This window comes from Caloenas nicobarica, chromosome 3 (assembly GCF_036013445.1).
Source record: "Caloenas nicobarica isolate bCalNic1 chromosome 3, bCalNic1.hap1, whole genome shotgun sequence".
NCBI lineage: Eukaryota > Metazoa > Chordata > Aves > Columbiformes > Columbidae > Caloenas > Caloenas nicobarica.
The window spans coordinates 6,592,246-6,614,705 of NC_088247.1; the positions used below are offsets into that span (position 1 = coordinate 6,592,246).

General features: G+C 39.9%; 1 protein-coding gene across 1 annotated transcript in view; it reads right to left on the reverse strand.

Annotated features, from left to right (window-relative positions):
• CLIC5 (chloride intracellular channel 5) overlaps positions 1 to 18,969 on the reverse strand; it is an 82,923-nt gene extending 63,954 nt beyond the window's left edge. The window contains exon 1 of the mRNA XM_065630529.1: positions 18,484 to 18,969. Within this exon, the coding sequence (XP_065486601.1) occupies positions 18,484 to 18,969 (486 nt within the window). The remainder of the gene's footprint in view (positions 1 to 18,483) is intronic.
• Between the last annotated feature and the right edge of the window lie 3,491 nt (positions 18,970 to 22,460).

Consider the following 22,460-nt stretch of genomic DNA (forward strand, 5'->3'; position numbering starts at 1 on the left):
TATCCACAGAGAGAATAACCCAGCCCACCTCAAAAAAATGATCTCCGATATTCCCAAATCTCCCTATGGAACCCCTAGAAGAGACCATGGAAAACAGAGTCCTCATTCGTATAAATGCTGTGGGTTTTAAAATAGATTCTGAAAGCTCGATTTAAGATAAACATTGTAGGAGGCAGCGAGTAGGAAGAAATATATATATATATATATGTACTACTTCTGGAATCTATTCATGTATTTATTGCTTCACTTTCATATAAAACTGACTTATAATTTACATCTGGGTGGAACTTTTGACTATAATGGTTATTATTGTCTACACGGCTCTATTCTGTGTTATGAAATCAGGTCTTTCTTCAGTCAAATTGAGGGCAAGATGCTGATAAATAATTAGTGCACTCTCATTTTACTGCAAAGAATGAGTCGCTTAGTTTGGCCTATCATTTTCTCAAAGTCAGAAGTAGCAGAGGCTTTGAGTTACGTACAAGAACATTAGATACTGAATTATGAACTCCTCATAAGCCAAGTCATTATAGTGGGAGGTTTATGAGATATATAAATGAATATGAGCACGTCATCCCATTAATAAAGGAAGACAGCTTCAGAAAACGAACCACCACGTCTCCACATGAGACCTCTATTGTAGGTGAACTCTGAGGCACTATCAGCTTTCACAGCCCTGATCCAAGCTTCACTTCCAGCAAAGATTTGTCCCGAGGGGGTGAATCAGAGGCCAAGCATCCAGAATGAAATTCTACCGTGGAGTTCTCCAGCAGACCGCTCATTACCGAGAAGGATCAGGGCACGGGGCACATCCAGCCCCTGGTGCGCACATGGTGCTGTGAGAGCAGGACATTATAAGTTTTATACAACACAGCTAACATTTGTCATGTTGTGAATAAACTTCCATTATGGATGACAAGGAGAAGTAAAATCTTGTTGTAGCTCTAGTAAATGACGTCTAGGGCTATAATTTTACCTGGGAATTATTTAACTGTTTAGTTGCCTAAAAGGAACTCAACTAAGCAACAACCAGGTACTAAATCACCACGTTTGAACAGGTTATGAAGATATATCTTCCAGGAACAGTTCTGAATTACTGGTAATTTGCAACTGTCTGTATTGCATGCTAGTCACTTTGACATGCTACTTATTTAACAAGTTAACAAATGCAAGGAATCAGTCCAATAATTTTAATTTCCTTTTGAATTACAGTGCATCGCTATCAAGTTCTTGTTTGATCAGAAAAATCAAAAGGGATTTGTCTCAGATATTTGGGGTCAGACTGCATGTTCCCCTCCCTAGATGGACAAGACATGAAAGTATGCACAAAACTCTTCTCATTAACCTCATGCCAAGGTTGGGTGAGCAGATATTTTCCCTCAACTCCAGTGAGGCACAGTGCCTCAAAACATGCTGGTTTGATGGAGGAACTGTGATTTTGTTCCTTCTTATAAATTGTCCCACAGTCAAGAACATGGAACAAAAGACATCAAGTGATACAACAGGCGTACAGTCTGCATGACCCAAGAAACGGGATGGGATGGCAAAACCACGGCCATACACTTTGCACTCCACTAACTGGCAAAATTTAGATAGCCCGCTCTATAGCCATCCCTGAGACATTATAAATCCACCTTAGCCATGAGTTGCAGTAGCTCTCCTTTATCCCATTATGAAAATACATTACTTTAGCTCTAAAGGTCTCTGCATGAAACTCAGCTGTTTAACAGAATGGTTGATCACTAGAATCAGTTCAGACAGAAGTTTTGAAAATTAAGTTCTAGTCCAAAAGCATGAAATTATTTTTATATATATTTTTTCACATGGGTGCAATATCAACCTTTGCTGTAACATTAACAAGCATTACCACCTTCAAGAGAAAAACCCACTGCTGTTCAGTGCAAAGAGATTTCATTAAGGAGGGAATTCAGTGGATTTTCTGTGCTTTCCTCCCTTTCTCTGGAGGGAGTCCAGCAGAGAGCTACAAAGATGATGGAGTATCATCTGGAGCATCTTTCTGAGACTGAGAGAGCTGGGTCTGTTCAGCCTGGAGAAGAGAAGCTGAGAGGGGATCTCATCAATGTTTATAAATATCTTAAGGGTGGGTGTCAAGAGGATGGACCAGACTCTGTTCAGTGGTGCCCAACAACAGGATGAGGGGCAACGGGCACAGACTGAAGCACAGGAGGTTCCACCTGAACATGAGGAGAAACTTCTTTCCTTTGAGGTGCCAGAGCCCTGGACCAGGCTGCCCAGAGAGGTTGTGGAGTCTCCTTCTCTGGAGACATTCAAACCCGCCTGGACACATTCCTGTGTGATCTGCTCTGGTGAACCTGCTGTAGCAGGTGGGTTGGACTGGGTGATCTCCAGAGGTCCCTTCCAACCCCAGCCACTCTGTGATTCTGTGATTATCTCAGCTCTCACACTGAGACAGTCACAGCTAACCATTCAGAGGGAAGTGGCACTTAAAAGGTACAAAATCATCTCCTAATGCTGCGGTCAGTAGAGGTTTCTAGAGGGCAGCAATTTATTCCTTTATTTCTTTATTTTACTATCATTCCAAAACAGTCATTTCAATTAAAAACAAAAGACACTTCCAAACAGGACTGAGACTGCTCTGGAAAGTGGCATTGTAGGGGATACAATGGAGAGAATTACAGATTGTCCTGAACTGTGGGCTGCATCATGAAAGGAGGAATGCAGATATCCTCAGGCCTTGCTTTTCAAAATAAATTCACCACACTGTTAGGTGTTATGAAGCAAAAAACCACCAGGTAAGTGTGATGTACCTGTTGTTGTTGACTCACTACTGTCATAGAACCAAAATTATATGATTTTACTTACAAGTCTGCAACAGACTAAGGAATGCATATCCCTTTCTTAATTTACAAGTGTTCTCAGTGCAAGCCCCTATTTAGATTATTTCTGTTCATTTCTTGGTATGCTCCTTGTCATAAATTGAATCTAAGTTACTTATGATTTGAAGCACAGTAGGATTAATTCCCCCCAAGCAAAAGACCAGCACACATCATGCTACTCCAATCCCAACTTATGAATTGTTATTTACAAAAAGCGTTCCAAATGGCATGTGCAACTCCTGCAGATCTCAGGCTAGGTTTCAATTCCTCCCAGTAAATAAGGCCCAAAGAATGCACGGTTGCTGCTGCTTTCATTGGATACATTTGTGTTTCACCCTGTTGTTTAGCAAACAATTTAGCTGAAAGCGGGAATTACTTTTTATACTCTGATGCACATTATTTCTAAAATATGAAGCTTTCAGCAACCCAGTTTGAAACTACTCATGACTCAGGCTAGTTCCCATGGGTTCAAATGTTGGCATCGGTGACATTCAGCTGTGCCAGATGAAGCCATCAAGTACCTGCACAGCAGGTTACGTGCACGGATCTGCACGGCGGATTACAGGATCCTCTGCGGTGTACAAACTACTATTTGGCTTAAGGAAAGGGCCTCTGGCTTTTGGCTCCCTGATAAACCCACGCTTGTTCAGTACAAAATAGCAAGGATTAACATCTTTACCTCTCTCTTTATGGCAGCAGAGTTTAACCTCTTGCATACGTTATGGCCCGGCTCACGAGCGGCAGTGCTGCCCGCCCGGGTCAACACAGCTGCCCGACCTCGAGCCTCACGGTCAACTCTTCCATTCTCCTTAGAAAATCGCCCTCATTCATTTTTCATTTCACCTTTTGCTACTTCTGGGATCGAGTTTCCACAAAGTTTGCCAGTGAGCAGGGCCACTTTCCTCAGTGCACAACCTCAAGCTGTTATTAAGTGGATGGTGTTTGGGTTGAAGGAAGAACGGAAAAAAAAAAAAAATCAAGAGTTCAACGCCTTGAAGCATCTGAGGTTGACTTAGCAATATCTCATTTTAGTTTTTCTTTGCCTGAGGACCTTTTTCACCGCAGGTTTGATGCAGGCAACAAAGATGAACAGCAGCAACATTAGTTAAGCACAGATGTGAACCCCTCTGCTGCAACTACACTTTGAAGTTAGTAGATTTTCCCTGGTCACCACCCTGCGCAGGTTATTAGGACTTCAGAGACCACGTCCCACATCCTTAAGTGAATGACAGGGCCGGCAATATTTAAAGAAGAGCTCGGCTTAAGCCTGAAATTAAATCTTAGAGTGAAATTCAGATCTGAGCACAGGCTGAATAGCAACGGGGGCTTGTTTAAGTCTGTCAGAATTGGGAATACTGGGTAGTTTAACTAGAAAGATGTATGATTTTTTTCCTCTTAAATGGAAGATTTTCCAAGAATTTTTCATCTTTTCCCAAAAATCACAAGATTTTCACAGAGCATGTAGCAGATATCATTCTTATGAGGAAAGCGTGGGCCCTTGGGTCACTGGCTGCAACACCTGGAAGCAACCTCACAGATCATCAAAATGCCAAAGCCCAGAGTCATCTTTGCAGTCTTGCTGCTCTGACCTGGGTGACAACTATAGTACAACTCTAGAAAGTGGTCTATGTTTTCAGTTAGAGAAGTGCAAATGAGATATGGAGCCCTTTACTCATTATTACCAATTTCTACCCATTCCTAGCCAAGCAACAAGTGAGAGTCAATGCCAGACAAATTCATAAATATATATACGTAACAGCATCTCATGATGCTGAGAGAAATCTAAATCCCCCTGCGGAGGATGGCACCAATAAGGGACACTCAGGTTACCTCTTGGCTACACATTAACACAGAAAATTGACTTTCAGAGAGGAAAGGTGCAGATTTCCAAAGGGTGAAGTTGGGTGTGCTGTGAGGATTGACTCCTCTCAGCTCTCTATCTTGACTAGGTGGAAGCCACTGTATGGGAGTTTCTTCAACCACTGCTCATGCTGGATCTCCTGACCAGAAAAAGAAGACTTTATTCTACAGAGCAACCAAACCAACATCTTTCACAGTTATCTCATTTGCCACAAGAGATGTCTCAATTAAAAAATAAATTAAAATGCAATTGAATGTTCTCATGGAAGGGGGAATGGCTAAGCAGTTATAAGCAACCTTTTCAGAAAATTAAGTATAGCACATCAAAACTGGAGGCAAGTTAGCCAGGTCATCTGTCAATCTTGCAGGATATTAGAAACTTCGCAATATATTTTTATAAACCAGAAAAAAATACTATAGCTAAACTGAAAGGGAATGCAGCCACACAAAATCCACAGTGAAATGTTTCATAAAATCAAAGATGAGGACTCAGAGCAACAGGATTTAATACATGAGGGAATAGATTAGTATTGATAGGGCTGATACTGCCACCTATTTTCAAGACTTCCTAATGCTTTCCCTGATTACACTCTGTTTTCAGTTCAATGTAACTTTTGCCAGACTTTAAAATGGGAGCTCTTCAACACAGGCGTCTGCCTTCTTTACTCATCCAAAACGCTTCAGACTTCCAAAGCTTTATCTTCCAATGCAATCAACCAGTGAAGTCATTATTCCCAAAGAGTCTACAGTTTAAATCAGAAGACAGACAAAGCTTGAAAAGGAACAGAAGTGCAAGGAAACGACCTGATTTCCCCAGAACCAGCAGACAGGCTAAGAATAGACTCCTGAACCCCTCAAAGCCTGCTTAGTCAAACCATTGTCAAATAAAAACACGTTTGTTTTTCCAAGTGTTCAGAATTCCATCATCCCAGAGTATGCTCCCCATACAGGTGATTCTGTGAGAATACAGACAAGCACCACATTCTTGAACATAAAAATACAGATATTCTGCAGGCACACCTCCAAAGACTGGTCCACCTGTTACGGAAAACCTGCTTGGAAAATCTGGCCTTCGGTTTGTATATATATTTCTTTTTTTAATTTTTTTTATTTTTTTTTTTTAAGTAAAACCAGGAGTCACACAGTCCAGTGTGTGCCTTTATTAATTGTTAAGTGGAATAAGCAGCAGAATGTTCTCTGGTCACATATTTTCAGGGACTCTGAGAACACGGTCTCCTCCCTGGCCGGCAAGTGAGGAGGCAACGCCAGGGCAGCCGTGCTGCTCGCTGGGTTTTTATACCGCAGCTATTTTTAGCTGTTTTCAGCCGCGATGCCCGGGGCCAATCATCGCCCGACGGCTGCGAGAAACTCTGCCTCGGTCCAAACTTCATTCTCTGCAATCTCACAGGGAGGAACCAAACGACCGGGAATTTGCTGCTCTAAAACTTCTGCTGTTCGTTACACGGGCTCATTAACGCTCAGCAAGACACCAGCACATCAAAGTACAGGAGCACGATGAAGTTACTGATTCAACAGATAAGCAGCCTGGCTACATTTGGTGAAAACAAGTAAATTTAAAGTGACTCATGACGTATGCAATCCTGCAGTATGATACATATATAAAACAATCATGTGGTTTTTTTTCGAAGGTGTTGTTTTTTATGTCACCTTGTAACTATGCACTGTGTAACTAAAAACTACTTATTGATGATGATGATTATTATTATCATCAGGTTGGACTCAATGATCCTTGTGGGTCTCTTCCAACTTGGGACATTCTATGATTCTATGATTCCATTCACAAATCCATGAGTTCACCAAAGAAAGGGAAGAAAGACTCTTCAAAACAGGCCACGTGGGGTATAACAAATTTTTTATACTGGACCCTTGTCCAGTATATTTGTTTAGTAACTTTTCACGGAAATATGACCTTGTAGTAACTTTAGGCTTTGAGAAATTGATGGTGGGGTTAGACTGCTCAGACATAGATCTCCGGGACCATGTTAGATGCCCTGGGGTTACCTGCCCGGCCTCCAGCAGCTGCTTTTCACAGCATCAGACCTTTTACATGTTACAGAAGCTGAATCACTTCTCCAGCTGAGAAAGCTGCTCTTTCTCGGATGGTACCTGGTCAGATTTATCTATCAGGTGATCACAGTTCCCCATTCATTAGAAGAGAATCATAGAATCATTTTGGTTGGAAGAGACCCTCGGGATCATCAAGTCCAACCATAACCCAGCTCTGGCACTAAACCATGTCCCCGGGAACCTCATCTACACGTCTTTTAAACGCCTCCAGGGATGGTGACTCCACCACTGCCCTGGGCAGCCTGTTCCAATGCCTGACAACCCTTGCTGTGAATAAAATTTCCCCAATATCCAGTCTGAACCTTCCCTGGAGCAACTCGAGGCCATTTCCTCTCAAGTTGCACCACTGATCTACTTAACGACTGACCTCCTAGAAATTTAGACTGGACGAATTCCTTAAGACAGCCTATATAGGGTCCTGGAGGGGTTACTTCAAATAGTTTGTCTTTGAAGTTTGTGAACTGCTATTTCTAGCCAAAGTAAGAATTATTCCTCTATATTCAGCTTCTATTCCGCCACAGAAACAAAAGAGAAAAGCAAGCAGCTGAGACCAATATTTAAGAAGTTTTCAGTCTGACAGACAATCATTAAAACAGATTTCATAAATTTTACACAGATGAATCACCAAATCCAAACAATCTTCAAACTTCACGTACAGAGTATGCATCAAAGTATCTTGAGTAATAACCTGTCTGCACTAAATCAGTACAATGCTCATGAATTTCAGCACGGCTCACGTTTCCAGCCTGAGCGTGCCCCTCTTTAGAAATAGCCCTGAAATCTCACCAAGGCCCACTGAGCAGAGAGCAGATTAACTGGGATCCACATCGAGTCACTTGATTATAAACACTTGCCCTTTGTCATATTCATCTGAACTGACAAGTTTAATATTGTTTAGTCCCCAAAATGACAAAAAAAGACTGAAACATTAGATAACAAAATTAAAATATAGCTATTAGTTTGTTATAATTTCATACCTTACATCTAAAGTTATCCATGATTTCTCTATACGATAACACTTCAATTAATTAAGCTGTCTATGTTCATAAAGGATGGCATTTTAGTGTTGTCCATTGAACTTTCTTTACTTAAGCACTGTAGAAGTTCATGAACTTTTAAAAAATAAATCCTCCTTTCTATTCTTCCTTTTCCCAAAGCACTGAAATATTTAGAAAGAAGTATTTAGTAGAAACATAATTTTATTAATTTAAAATTATTTAGAAAAAATGTGATTAAAGTTCTTACATCCTAAAACATTAGGCATGTGGTTTATACTTCTTATGGATAACAAGCAGAGCATTCAGCATGCTGCAGCAATGAGCTCTTGCATAATTTTTTTTAAACAACTGTGATATGAGCACAGTCTTCATTTTTAATGGGCCTTCTTGACCGCCTGTGAAAAAGCCAGTGATATGTACAAGAAAGTTTACCTTCCCTGCCTGAATCACAGTGTGATGTTAAAAAAAAATAAGAAAAAGAAAAAAAAAAAATAAAGGGGGAAAGGAAAAGGGGGGGAAGGAAAAGGGGGGGGAAAGGAAAAGGGGGGGGGGGAAGGAAAAGGGGGGGGGGAAGGAAAAGGGGGGGGGGAAGGAAAAGGGGGGGGGGAAGGAAAAGGGGGGGGGGAAGGAAAAGGGGGGGGAAGGAAAAGGGGGGGGGGAAGGAAAAGGGGGGGGGGAAGGAAAAGGGGGGGGGGAAGGAAAAGGGGGGGGAAAGGAAAAGGGGGGGGAAAAGGAAAAGGGGGGGAAAAGGAAAAGGGGGGGGGAAGAAACTTAAAAAAAAAAAAGACTGTTAGGTCAACAAGTCTAAGAAATTCAGGATTCCTGACTTATTTTCTCCAGTACTTATCTGGAAAGTTCCTTACAAACAGACATTAAAATTAGGAAGAATTTCTAATGATGTTAAGAAAAAAAAATCTTTATAAGTTTAAATTATTTGTCCTGGAATTTCTGTTTAATGAAGACTTGCCAGTATCATTTATGCACCTCACTGACCAGTCACACGCTATTTCTGGCTAACAGAGACCCTCTTGCAATAAGGGGCCACAAAAGTATCAGTGTCACAGGTAAGGATGCACACATTTATTGCAAGTATAAATGTGAGGTGAGTATAAAATATTTCTGCTGGCCAGATTTTTAATCAAACACATGTTAAAATAAATGGAAAAATAGTATGAATGCATGTGAGCAGAGGTCAGAAGAGAAACTAAATACATATATATTCCGATGCAAAACTTCCACTCCTTCCATTTGCTTCTCCAGCAGTCCTCAGGCTACAGGGACAGAGTGTTGAGCTTTGGATGCTGATTTCCCAGAGTGGTAACACAAATAAGGGAACAACTCCATCTAAATGTCGATTAAGGATCCAGAGAGAAGCCCTTTGGAGCTGTTGAACTTGAGATTCAGAACTTTTAACATCAATGGGACAGTGGGAATTATGCCTTGCTGGTGCTCTGCAGGCAAACCAGGGAGCCTTACAGTGATATTATTATAGAAGAATATTATTGTTGCTGAGGGGAAAACAGGTGTCAGGACAAGCAAAAACCTGAGAAAGGCACCAAGAAATTAATGAAGCTTTTTCTGACTGAGTCTAATGTGTTTATGTCAGGACATTTCACCTTAAATAGAAAGACATGTTTACTTAAACCATCATAGGTATCTTAAACCAAGAGGTTATTAAAAGAGCCTTTTTTGCTGCTTGTTTAGTCTGGCTATAAAAGTCGAAGCAACCTGAGACAGGATGCACCTGTGAAAAAAAGGGACCTTTGGGGAAAGAAGACATATACAGAAGAGGATTACTATGATGACTGGAAAAAATAGAGACAAAAAGGATTGGATGGTTTATCCCAAAAACCTCTGAGGATGTCTAAGCCTAAACTGATTTTTAAAAAGCACTAAATGAAAGAATGAACGCTAATGGATCATGCTGGTGCAAGAACAAGGATGTATTAGCCATACATGAATAAATGTCATTTGGAAATTACAGTAAGGTGTCAAACCACCAGAGCAGTGACATTCTGAAACAGATTTCCAAACTGAATAATTATGGCCACTTAGTTTTTAGATTGACCTTGACCAGTTTATGAATTATGTATTATATGGTGAGGCTGTCTGTGACAGAAAATGACTCTATTTTAGGTCCCAGAAGGTCACCTCCAGTCCTATGGATTTTTTTTCAGATTAACTGGAACAACAACAAAAAATTCATCTTGGTGAGTGTGCAAAGATCTCTACATTTCTATGACTCATTTCTTATAAACACACAAGGAGAAAAATGTGGTTTTTCTCTCAGAAGAGGTGTTCTCAAGTTTTACATCATTAACACTTGTACACTGCCTTGAGGTGACTGCATGGAGGCTGCGACAGAAAAAAAAAATCAATTAACTTGCAAATCAAAATCCTGGTTTCAAACACTACTTGCCTGTACTGAAAGCAGGCTTGTGCACTAACTGATTCGCTTCTCATCCATTCCTAATTGTATCACTATAACTTCATGAAGGTCATTGACACCTTACAATATTATCAGAGATGGTACCAACAGTAAAAAGTCAACCACAATTGTATTCTTAATTGATACGAAAAGGAGCATCCAGAGGTCTAATATAAAAATGACACCTGCAGGTAACAAATCAATGACTCATTTTAAAGCAATATGCCACCTCCTGTTCTTTTTCCCCACTTGCCATGAAGCAGTTTTAAGTATTTAAAAACTTGCCACTGATACAGAAAAAATATTCAGATGTTCCTTTTCAGCCACAGTGTGTGTGAGAGAACACCAAAAATATCTCTAATGGACCAGTAAAAACGGTTGCAGAACAGTGGAAAGTTTCCTTCCGATATGGGGTCTTATGACCCAAAGAATCAAAGTGAATTTTCTTTTCACAATTAAAATCTTAAGTTGTGTTTGAACTGGCACCTGGGAATACAAATCTAGTAAATTCAGTCGGCTTTTCTCTTCTACTATGGAGTCTAAACTAAAAAGAAATATAGTTGAAAGATATATATATGGAGTTTGCTGTTAAGAAAAGGCTATGAGTTGACCCAAGTTAAAGAAAGTGCTGGTTCTCTAATCTGAGAAAGATATTAAAATGTATCAGATTATTTATTCCGATTAGGTCAGACTCTCCAGTGAACAGCCAAATTTTCCAACATTTCAATGTCTGTTCATTATTTCACTTCAACTGTTCCTAAGTGTGGAGATTGAAATAAAAAGGAAAATTAAATAGCCTGGAAGAGGAAAAAAAATAAATAACCACAAAAAAACACCAACCAGCAGACAAACAAAAAATCCCACCACAGTCCGGAGTCTAATTCCAGGTATCCATTATCAGAACTAGCTTCTAGTCTAATCTAGTAACCCAGGCTTAGTATTTAAACTCTCACTGGTGGCATTCGGTTTGTTTAACTTCAGGTGACCATGCCGTTGTTTGCGGTGAAAGTTTATGGCTTGATTCAGGTGCCTAAACCTTGATATCCAGCAGCATTTGAGAGGCCCTGGGGTAGCTAAGGAAATCGGTAAACGTATAATATATAAGCAAGTATCTACGGGAGACCCGTGGCCTTCTGCAGAGGCAGCTGGAGGGAAACCTGAGGGCACCTAAGACGGCACTGGGTGTCTGTGGTTGGAAAACTGAATTGGCCCCTACTCGATACACCCAACGGAGCCTGGACAACAACCAACCTCACCCTACGGCTGGTGCCTACACTTCGCCATGGGAATTACCATCCCTTTGCGCTGTTTCAGAGAGCTGTTTGTTGCAAAAGGAGCCTAGACACCCTGCAGAGATGGAGTTAATAGCTTACAGACACACCTTACGTCAGATGGGCCAAATCCAACCCTTGACGGAGCAGAAAACAGAGCAGAAAAGCAGCTTTCCTCTCTCAGATTCCAAAATAATTTACATATATCATTACCAGTTGCTTTGAAGACACTCTCTATTACTTTGTGTTTGTAAAAAAGAGCAGCTCTACTGAGGCTGATGTAAGTACTTCCACAATAAATGACTGAAACAAATATAAATCCCTCTAAATTGGACAGAAACCATTTAGTAGCTGACAGTACCGCTGCATGGATAAGTTGTCAGGGAGAGCAAAAAAGTAATCAATCCACAAATCCAAACATTTTCATCTCCTAAAATGTAATAAAAGGAACTGAGATGTTTCAAAATAAAAGAACAAACCAGGCTGGGACAGCAGTCCTGTTTTCAGAACATCAAAGAGGGAGTCGCAAAAAGAAAATTATAAGAAAAAGAAATGAGTAAATAAATCCCATTTTAATTGTCTCCCGGCATGACCTACATATTTACATTGTACTTGCTATTGGTGCAATCACCGTGCAGTAACAATTTCCTAGACAACACGGGGCTGTGTGTTGAAGCTGTTGCTACACTACCGCGCTATACCCAGGCACAGCCGCTGCCGGAGACAAGAGCTGAAGGTGGCACAGGAGCTGAAAATTGATGCGGAGACCTTTCTGGAGGCAGACAAGGTACAGGCTCAGCAAGAGGTCAGAAGCAAGATCTTTTACCCTTTGTATCTAAAAGATTAAGCAAACTGCTGTGCCCTGCCGCTAGAGTACATGTTCTGTTCATGACCAACAGCCGAGGAACTGGATGTTATCTCTGACACAACCGCCATTCACTAATCTGCTCACACGAGCACACAGAGTCGTTCAGATAAGCATAAATCAAGATATGAGGAGAGCAACAACACGGTTTTCCTCCTTGGAAACAAGGGTTACATAGCTACGAGGATTATATGTTAAGATTTAAAAGAGTATGAGCCTCCTATCCATGACAGGGTGTAGGAAGTAGCCATAAAGCCGTGTTGTGTCTGCAGAGTACGGCACAGAGATTTCACAAGTGTCTCTCTGTTTTCTGAGTTAGTAGAGCAAAAACATTGGTGATAGTATGTTCCACATCAGATTTATATCAGAGCAACTCTCTGTCTTCAAAACCAAACCATTTTCAGTGACGGGTGATCGGAGTCTGATCACATCACCAAGACAAATCTAATGCTCTCGAAGTCAAACGTCAAGTGCAAACTATGCAAAAGTTGGTGGCAAACAGGCGAGTAACAAATGGTTGAGACCATTACAGAAGAATCTGTTGGGAAAATAACAGGGCTAGAAGATGAACTTTGTAATCCTGAACAAAATGTCAAAGGATACACAAACATGCTAAAATACAGCAGATAAGATTTCACGACTAGAGGTTTGGACAGCTGATGAATTAAGGGGGCACTTGCTGCTGTATTTTTTATTGGCACTGCCAAATACACTACCTGTATCTGAAAACTGGACCTTGAGAAATATATAAATTAAATGTAGAGAGCCTGAAAAAGGTAAAAAAATACCCAAAACCCACCACACACAGACACACACAAAAAAACCAAACAAAAACCAAACAAAACAACACACACACACAAAAACTAAAACAAACAAACCACAACACACCACAGCACTCGAAGTTTAGAAATGATGACTCAAGCTTGAAGGCAGGCTGAAGGAAATAGCGTAATTCAGAGAAACAGAATTTTGATAAAGGAAAATATTTATCTCAGGACAATGATTAAGCACTGACACAGCCCAATTCGTGTATGTGCTGAATCTGCAACACTGAATGTTCTCAAATAAGTGTCTGTCAGGGATGGTCTAGATAAGACTGGGAGCAGGAGGACACATCTTATCACTTGATATTCCAGACTTGTATTTCTATACTTAATCGCACTTGTAAACTATCTTAAGTAAGACTATTTGCAGTGAAAAACATCCATTCGTTTCATTAAATGCTCAAAAAAGGTAACGCTTTAGGATATTGGCTTCCCATTAGTAATTTCTTGCCATACACGTGTTAACTTACGTTGCATCTTGGTCTGTAAATCTGCCATAACTGGAGAACTCTGAAAATAGTTCTGGAATCTTTTCCTTGCTCAGGTTGCTCCGTTAACACTGTCTAAAAGGTAGATTATCAATCATTTAACCTTTTCCTAAGCTTATTCATAAGACCAAAATAATATTTGCTTACTTCCATTACATTTATTATTAAAAATATTTTTAAAAGCTAAAATGTCACACAAGACGAATTACTATAATTTTATGTACACACAGAGGGTTATACCTGCCATCTGGCTCCAGTCAGAACTCTTTTTATTACCTGCAAACTTCAGAGGAGAAGATATGGTTTAACACCAGCCTTATGTGCTGTATTGGAGTCAATTAAAAGACTACCTGGCTTGCATTGCTAAATGATATTTAGACAACAAACTAGGCTTGCAAATATCTAGCACGTCAAAGTTGCAAGCACAGTTGTTTTACTCTGTAGGCTATTGAGTGTAGTAAGAAATAACAGTTTGAAAATTTGAGAAATTGATAATCTCATTAATGTCAAAATCCACCCCTTTATTTGAACCCTCCCACAGGACTTCCTACTGAAAGCCACAGATGTTCATCTGTAGTGGGTATTCTTATTTTTAAACCGCTTCCACAAAATGTTCAGTTCTGCTCAGTGAAGCACAAGCATAAAACTGGGCATCCACACGGTCGCATTATTTGAAAAGAACAGAACCAAATCATAATACATACTAAAAAAATAACTATGTCCTGTAACTTCATATTCTAGACAATTAATACACATTTTTAAACAAAACTTTCTCAACAGATACCAATATGCTCTGTAAATCAACAGAAAAGCCAACTCAATGGGAAGGAGCACGATTTTTTGCAGTGATTTAATTGATCAATCCCACTGTTCCTGTTAAGTACATCGTCTGTCACTCGTAAGAGTTCAGCTGAACTTATGTGAGTAGGGAGTAAGCACTGGGTTGTGCCATTAAGTTAGAGCCCTCAGACCTTCCTGACTTGAAAACACAGGAGTGGGAAGCATCTTGCAGGAAAAAACAGAAATGTCCTTTCTTTCCCAGCTACTAACTTAAAGAAATTTTACTAAAGAAGGTAATAATCCAAATGGATTATTGGTTAAGTTAAACGGTTAAGTTATGAGGTACAGAGAAGTTAAAAGCAGTATATTTCTTAAAACAGCATTCTTAAATACAAGCACTTATATCCAGTGAAAGGACAGGAGGCAATGGGCACAAGTTGAGATACATGAAATTCAATTTAAACATAGGAAATTTTACCATGAGGGTAGGACACTGGAATGGTTGCACAGAGAAGTTGTGGATTCTTCATCTTTGGAAATATTCAAAACCTGACCAGACATGGCCCTGAGCCACCTGCTCTAAGTGGTCCTGCTCTGGGCAAGAGGTTGGATTAGATGATCTCCAGAGATGCCTTCCAGCATCCATAACTCTGTTAACGCAGTGCAGTGATCCAACACACAGGTTCAGGATGCTAAACCACTGCTTTAAATTTGGGTTTTTTGCATAAGACATGGTGTTTATTGCTCGGGGTAAAGAATCACCTTCCTTCTTTTGGGAACTGTGCTCCTATGGCACAATAGTGATCAGAGAAGGTGTAATCTGTAGCCAATCTCAGGTCTTCAATAAACCAGAAGGGCAAAAATTTTCTTCTGAAAAGAAAGTAGAGCGAGTATTCTTTAAATAACAAGTCAAGCTTCAGGAAACCCAAAAGTTAAAATTTTCAAAGAAACTCAATCTTCAGAACAAGCACGCTGCGTAACGGGGAAACAGAGCAGACAAGTTGAAAGGTTGGACCTCTGAGTCGCAGGTGCAATGAGGTCAAGCTGTCCCGTGCGCTCAGGAACACGGCCTGTGTGTCAGTCACATTTCTGTTCAAATTTCAAAGGCTTTTGTTTGAAGAAATCACAATGCTACGGAAAGGGCATTGAGGTGGCTGCGACAAGCCTGGACACGCTGGATTCACACAAACGCCTCCCTGTTGGTACGTGCTATATTCTGCTATTAGGGGTACAGGGAATTCCTTGAGGAAAGCCAACATTTTTTACCTTATGGCACATCCTGAAACAGTCCACTGACAATGACATAGTTACCAAGTACTAATAATCAGTGAAAGATGAGTTAATGTGATTTAAACATTTTCCTGGCATCTAATAACACAGAACGGACTACAGAAAAGATTATTCAGTCTAACTGAAACTATGGTCCCAGGGCAAGAGCACTTAAAATATTCTGATGACGCTAAATTTCCATTCTAGGCAATGCATTGCAGCCAAGGGACCTAGACTGTAAGTTAGATACAATTTAATCCTCCCAATTTCTCTGGTTTTCAGTCAGCAGCAACATCTGTCTGAGCAACCTGATCTGGGTGAAGACGTCCCTGCTCATGGCAAGAGTTGGACTGGATGAGCTTTGAAGGTCCCTTCCAACCCAAACCATTCTATGATTCTCATGGAATAAAATGCTGTCGGAGGAGTTCAGTTCAGTCACCCCCACAGAAGTACCCAGTGCCCTGCCCATGAGGCCTCCAGCTCCTGCCGGAGGAGGATCACGGCATGGATCACCTGGAAGCCACATGCCTCATCTGCCAGCCAAGTAGGGATGTCTTGGGGCTCAAGGACACCTTGAAAGCACGAGGCACTTACGTTTAGGCAGGAGAATAAAGTCCAAAGTTTGTGTTTCTCTCCAGATTAGCTGACACAACAAAAGCAAGGAAAAGGACTTCCTCGGTCCTTCTCCCTGATGGTTCTTTTCAAAGTGCCCCCCTTCTCGCTTTTCAGAAATTCAAATTAACCCCATCATCTCTGCTTCAGTGGGAGCATCTGCACGCATTTTCTTTTTTCATGCATAGAGAGGACATAATTATTTTGAAACAAGAGGAATGTGAACGAACAAGATACATAGAGATGATTTTAAAGACTAAACCCAACATTCATGTTGCTAACACCATTTAGTTGCTAACAAGCAAAATAGACTCAATTGCCGCAACTTTTAAAGCACGTGTGCAGAACTACAAGCAGAGATTGGACTGGAACCAACACCACAGATCCTTCTTTGCCCATGTAATTAATATATTTTTAGCAAGGACCATGATTCAGTCACAGAAATAGGACAGCTGCCACTTCAGTCACACTGTGTATGTACTGCAAAGATAATGAAAGGGCCAAGTGCCTTCACACATGGCTCTCATGGCCCACTTCTACAGAAATCGCTACCAAACCTCCCAGAGTTATTCAGGACCCAGCAATTATTAATAGTAGATGCTGCCTCTCCTGAAGGTTACACACCTTCCTAGAAAAGTAGCTGCAGTTATATTGAAATTCAAGAGAAACGGCTGAAGTTTAATGGTTCGTCTTATGCAGAATAAGACTAAGTAACCTGATAAACATTTCTGATTTGTTTGATTTATCAATAATTTAAATGATCTATCTTTATCTAAAAATTAGAAAAGCAATCACAAAGGATTGTCACATAGAGAAGGGAGACATGAAGGGGGAATAACATCAACTTTTCATATGCAGGAAGACACGATGCAAGGGAAAAACATTTAAATCAGAACTTTCTTAATCAATCCAAAAGAACCTCAAGATTCCCTTGACACTTCATGGAAGCTATCGCCTTTATCTTAGAAGTAAATGTAGGATAACTGTTTAACCACCCCGGTTTTCCAAGAAATCCAAGATTTACAACAGAAACCAAATGACATATTAGGAGAGTCCACCAAGCCATTTGATCTACCCTAGCTCATGATATAAGATAATCAGCATCTCACAGTAATGCAAAGGTTATAGTGTGCTCTTGCTTAAATAAACCAAATTAAGCAAATACAGACTGCTGAAAACACTTCTCCCTATGTGTGGTAACAAAATCTCTTACCCTGCTTTCAAAGCACCTGCGGAAATGAGGAACGGCTTCTGACAATCTTATTTACCTTGAAAAGTGACAAATTTTACACGACTTCTGTTGAAATAAGAGAGTATTATACTCATGGTGTGTGGTCCTACTTCAGGGAGACATGAACTTGAAAAATTCTCACTTATGTAGTTAAAAAGGAGAAACTGTCAGGTGTTCATTAAAGCCTAATAAATATTGAGAATGGTTGAATACAAGAGCTTTTATAAAGGGAACTATAGTGTTTATTTAAGAACACAGGTGTTTACAGTTTAGAAACCTAAGTCCTACTTTCAAGCTTAGAGAAAGTGTGAAAGTCCCTTCAGTAATTTAAACCTAACTTGAAATTAATGAAAAATACTTGTTAAAATTGTCAGAGAAATACATTAATCACAGAAACATTGAAAGAAAGAAAAGAAAGACCTCTTTTAGAGATGAGCATTTGTGGAAATTTTATTGCCATTACTTAAACTATACATTTCATTTTCTTCAGAGCATTTATAACTATCACTTTCAAGCTATTGCCTACTAGATAGTGAAACAGGGACAGCTGAAACAGATTAATGAAACCAGTTCAAGCAGTAATAGTGTATCTGAACTAGCAGGGAGATTTCACAGAATAAACAAATTGCAGCAACTATCAGAACACTCTCACCATACTCATAGTTCCACTTGAAACGAAGAAATCCCACACATCATAATGAAGAAATCCCACACATTAATGAAATGAAGGCATCTCCTTCTCTTTCAGTGCCTTAAGATGCAAGAGGTAAGTGAAAAGCTTGGCCCCTGGAGCACACAGGCAGCAGAGCTGGGGACACACAGTTTGTAGCTGTATTTTACTGATTTGGAGGATACATGGATCAATTTGGGGTTTAAAACTAGTGTGTTCTTAGGAGCACCAAAGCTCTTACCTTTACAAATATGAAAATCTCATCATCTTCCTGAAAGTTGTCAGTTTCCCCAAAGTTATTGTTAAGAGGGAACTTGAGGGAAGTTGAGGAGTTGGAAGAAGTGCTCTGGCTCCGACGCAACTGGAAACCCGGAGGAAAATGCACGTTGCTCTCAAACATCATGCCCTCTACGTGTTTATCTTCCAGATTTGGGCTCAGCAGATCCATCTTCCGGTACAGGTGGTCTTCTACAGCACCACGGTGAAACGAAGAACCATTCTCCCTATCAGCCCCATGCTGAGAGACCACAGAATTACTATAGCTATCTTCTGAGCTCTCTTGACTGCTATCCATGCTCTCTGGGACAATAGTGATGGAAGGAGACACTGGATCTTCATGGACACGACCATAAAGATTAACCCGTTTGTCTTCCTTGGAGTCTGGAAACTCATAGATAATGGTCTTGCTAACATTTTGATAAACATTGATAAAGACCTGATCTTCCATGAGTGCTGGCTGGTGAGTTTTACCTGCCTTCTGGTACCTTAAAAACTACAATTGAAGTGAGATGTTGACAGACGACCGCTCTCCAGGAGGAAGCAGAGGCTGTGGTATGCTTTCCAAATGCTCTGCTACCCATGGCAGGTCTCCAACAATCATTTACCGAGAGCTTTAAATCATCAACTACACTTCCACTGAAGTAAGAGATAGGGCGCTCTCACTTTTAACCCCTTTGTCGATCTGATTGCTGGTAACTGTATCTTAGGAGCTATAATCACTTTTTGTTCTTTCAGATACAGCCTGGCCAAGTACAGTGAAAAACAGCTGAAGCACCTATTGGTACTAGAAAGATATGGTAAAATTTATGCATTCTTTCATAGGAAGTCAAATATAGTTTTACTGGAAATCTTACGTACATTTTGTTTAAAGAGGTAGAAGAGGCAGACTTCACCCATTTACTCATATTTTCAACACACAAAAGCCTAGCTTCAAGGAAAAGCAAGGCAAAACTGCTTCAAGAATACAAGCAACCTGCAGTATTTCAGTGGTTACTTGTAACATCATCAACAAATGATCACAATGTATAAAAAACTACAGGTAAACAAAATTATAAAGTATATCCATGTGAAAAAAAGCATCAGACTTTAACTCTTTCCAATTTTGCCACTGGTTCACTTTAGGACCTTGAACCAGCCATTTCACATTTAGTGACTTAATCCTCTCATCTACAAACTAGGGCCAAAACTGTAAAAAGTCTTGTGAGCTGCTCTGGAATCCAGGAAAAAAAGCACTGAATAAGTGTTAAATATTGTTAAACATACTTAATATATCAATCACTTATAATCACATTTAGGTTATATTTCTCCATGTCCTGAGACGTAGACCTAAGTTGCCAAAGGTGGGTTAATGCCACTTGACTTTAGCAATCTAGTTTGCCACCTTGTCTTCATATTGCCTTTTTTATAAAGAGAGACACACAAAACCCCGCAGAATCAAAACCGGATCAATACTTCCAGCTTTAGCATAAAACGAACTGTCCTCTGAGAGACAGATACACATTCCAGAGCACCTGAAATCAGTGGAGCTGCAGCTCATTAAAGAGCCAAATCTGAATTTGATAATTCAGAATTATGAGAACTTCAGACCTCATTGACTAAAGCCTTTTTATCTATATGTTTACTGCAGCTGGATTACGTAAATTATTACCAGAATTCATACAATCTAATCATATTTAACCTTTTGGGTTTAAGCCAAAAGGAAAAACAAAGGGGTTTTCCTCCTGACCCATCATTGTAAGGAGTACCCACCACAGCCAGGTGGGATTTCCAAAAGAAACACAGAAGAGAGGTTAGACAAAAAGACTGTGATTCCAAAAGAGACTGTGATTCTCCAAACAGAACAATCAGGGAACACATGCTGTTTCACCTGGTAGAGTAGCAAGTGCCGCCTGCCTGAGATTTATGATTGTTGTTTTCTGTCATTATTCTTATATTGAATATTTTAGACTACTAATAAAGTTAAGCATTGAAAGCAAACCAATACTTCAGCTTATTAAACTCGGATTCACCTCCTAGATAACCCCAAAAGGGTGAAAATCATAGTCACAACCAGGTTTAATCACTGTAACAGTCAGGAAAAACATTACAGCAGAATTTCAACTCCCTGCATGGAACAGCAATAGAAGACAAAGACGCAGATAAGAATGAGGGATCAATGAAATCTCTTAGCTCAAGAGCATGTTTCTGGCATGATGCAACTCAAGGACTCATATCGAGGCCTAATTCCAGCTATTACCACCCACAAATTCCTGCTGGCACAAGTGGTCCATCAGCAAACAGGACAAAGCACATCTCTCCTTTACATCTTCTGTATGTAGCTCAGCCACTATTCTTCACGTGGAAATCCTAAATAACAGACTCTGAAACATGCGCTGTGTAATCTGTATTGCAAACTTTCAGCATTCAGGACTAGCTATTAGGCTAATGATAACACTTATTTAAAATCATGAGCTTAAATTGCTAAATATCAAGAAAATTGGAAAAAAAACCAATTAGCCAAGAGAAACTTTTATAACTTTTTTTCTAATGATTTTTTTTTCATGTAAGAACACACTTGCACTTCTTCACGTTTTGTAGAAATAAAAATGTATTTCTATCTGCTTCTGTTCAACAACTTCTGAGCATGGCCTTGATAAGCAATTCGCACCGATCTTTCACTCCTTCCTTCAAAGAGTGCCTGCGGGATTCAGTATGCCTGGATCATAAAAATCCCCTCATCACTCTGCTGGCAAATAACTTGAGGAAGAAAAGGGAACAGGGACACATTAATGACCCAAAACAGAGCAAAGTCCAGTTGCATAGTATTAAATCAAATGAATGGGGGTTTTTTTGTTTGGTTGCTTTTTTTTTTTTCCTCCATGAAGATGACATTAGCAGGATACAGCAGCACCTGCTGGAGGGTATAAAACACCACAGGTAAAATACGGAATAAAAGTGAAATGTACAAGTATTATTTAAAAATAAATACACACAGTTCATGTGGATTTCATTAGTCAGAAATGTGAGTTACCCAAGTTCTCCTTCCCTCTGCCCCCCTCCAAGAGCAAAGAAAAGCCCTCGGCCACAAAAATGGAAGATTACAAAAAAGAGAGATCACCAGTTTCATCTATTGCATAAATTCCTCTGCTCCCAAATCTAGAAGGTGCAGAATTAATGTGGCAGTTGGTAACAGCAATACTTCCTGCTGTTAGTTCTGTAATTCAGGTTGTGTCATGTACCATTGCATGTACCATCCGTAGCCATGCGGGTCATCTGATAACACCAGTTACTTGCTTTGCAGAAATACAAATAACCACATAAACCATAAACAACAAAATTCATATAAGAACATGAGCAACAGAAGTCCTTATTTTCAAGGTTTACTTTTTACTTCATGATTACATTTTCTGATTTACTCTAACTTTATGTTTTTTTCAAGCAAGAAATACCAGAATTAACATGACCAGAAGTCCAGTTCGTATACACGATACACAAGTTACAGGCAACTAGTAAGATCTCTTTGGTCTCATTTTTAGAAACTTAGTTTATACTAAGTTTAGCTGTCTATTGTTCAGCATTTAGATTAAGCTAATCACTGATTCCTTCTGCAGTCCAACAGACAGTGACAGACATCTCAGGGTATGTGACAAAAAGAGGTGGAAAGAATCATGTCAGAAGGAGATGAAGTATATTCTGGAGATGGTTTTTATTACTGCAAAATTCAGTAATCTGAGCTCCCTAAAAGAGATGTCTTTTTAGACAGCAAGGCTGGAATTCACTTACATTTAGAAGCCTACAAATGGACATCAAACTCACACTAGAAAATTAGATAATTGCCTGGTTCACTCTACAGAGATACACAGAGCTCAGGTCAGTAGCCCAAACATACACAGACATTTATTGGTATTTAAGTTGTTTGCTTAGACCAACTCAATTTTATCTGAAGGACAGCACACATAG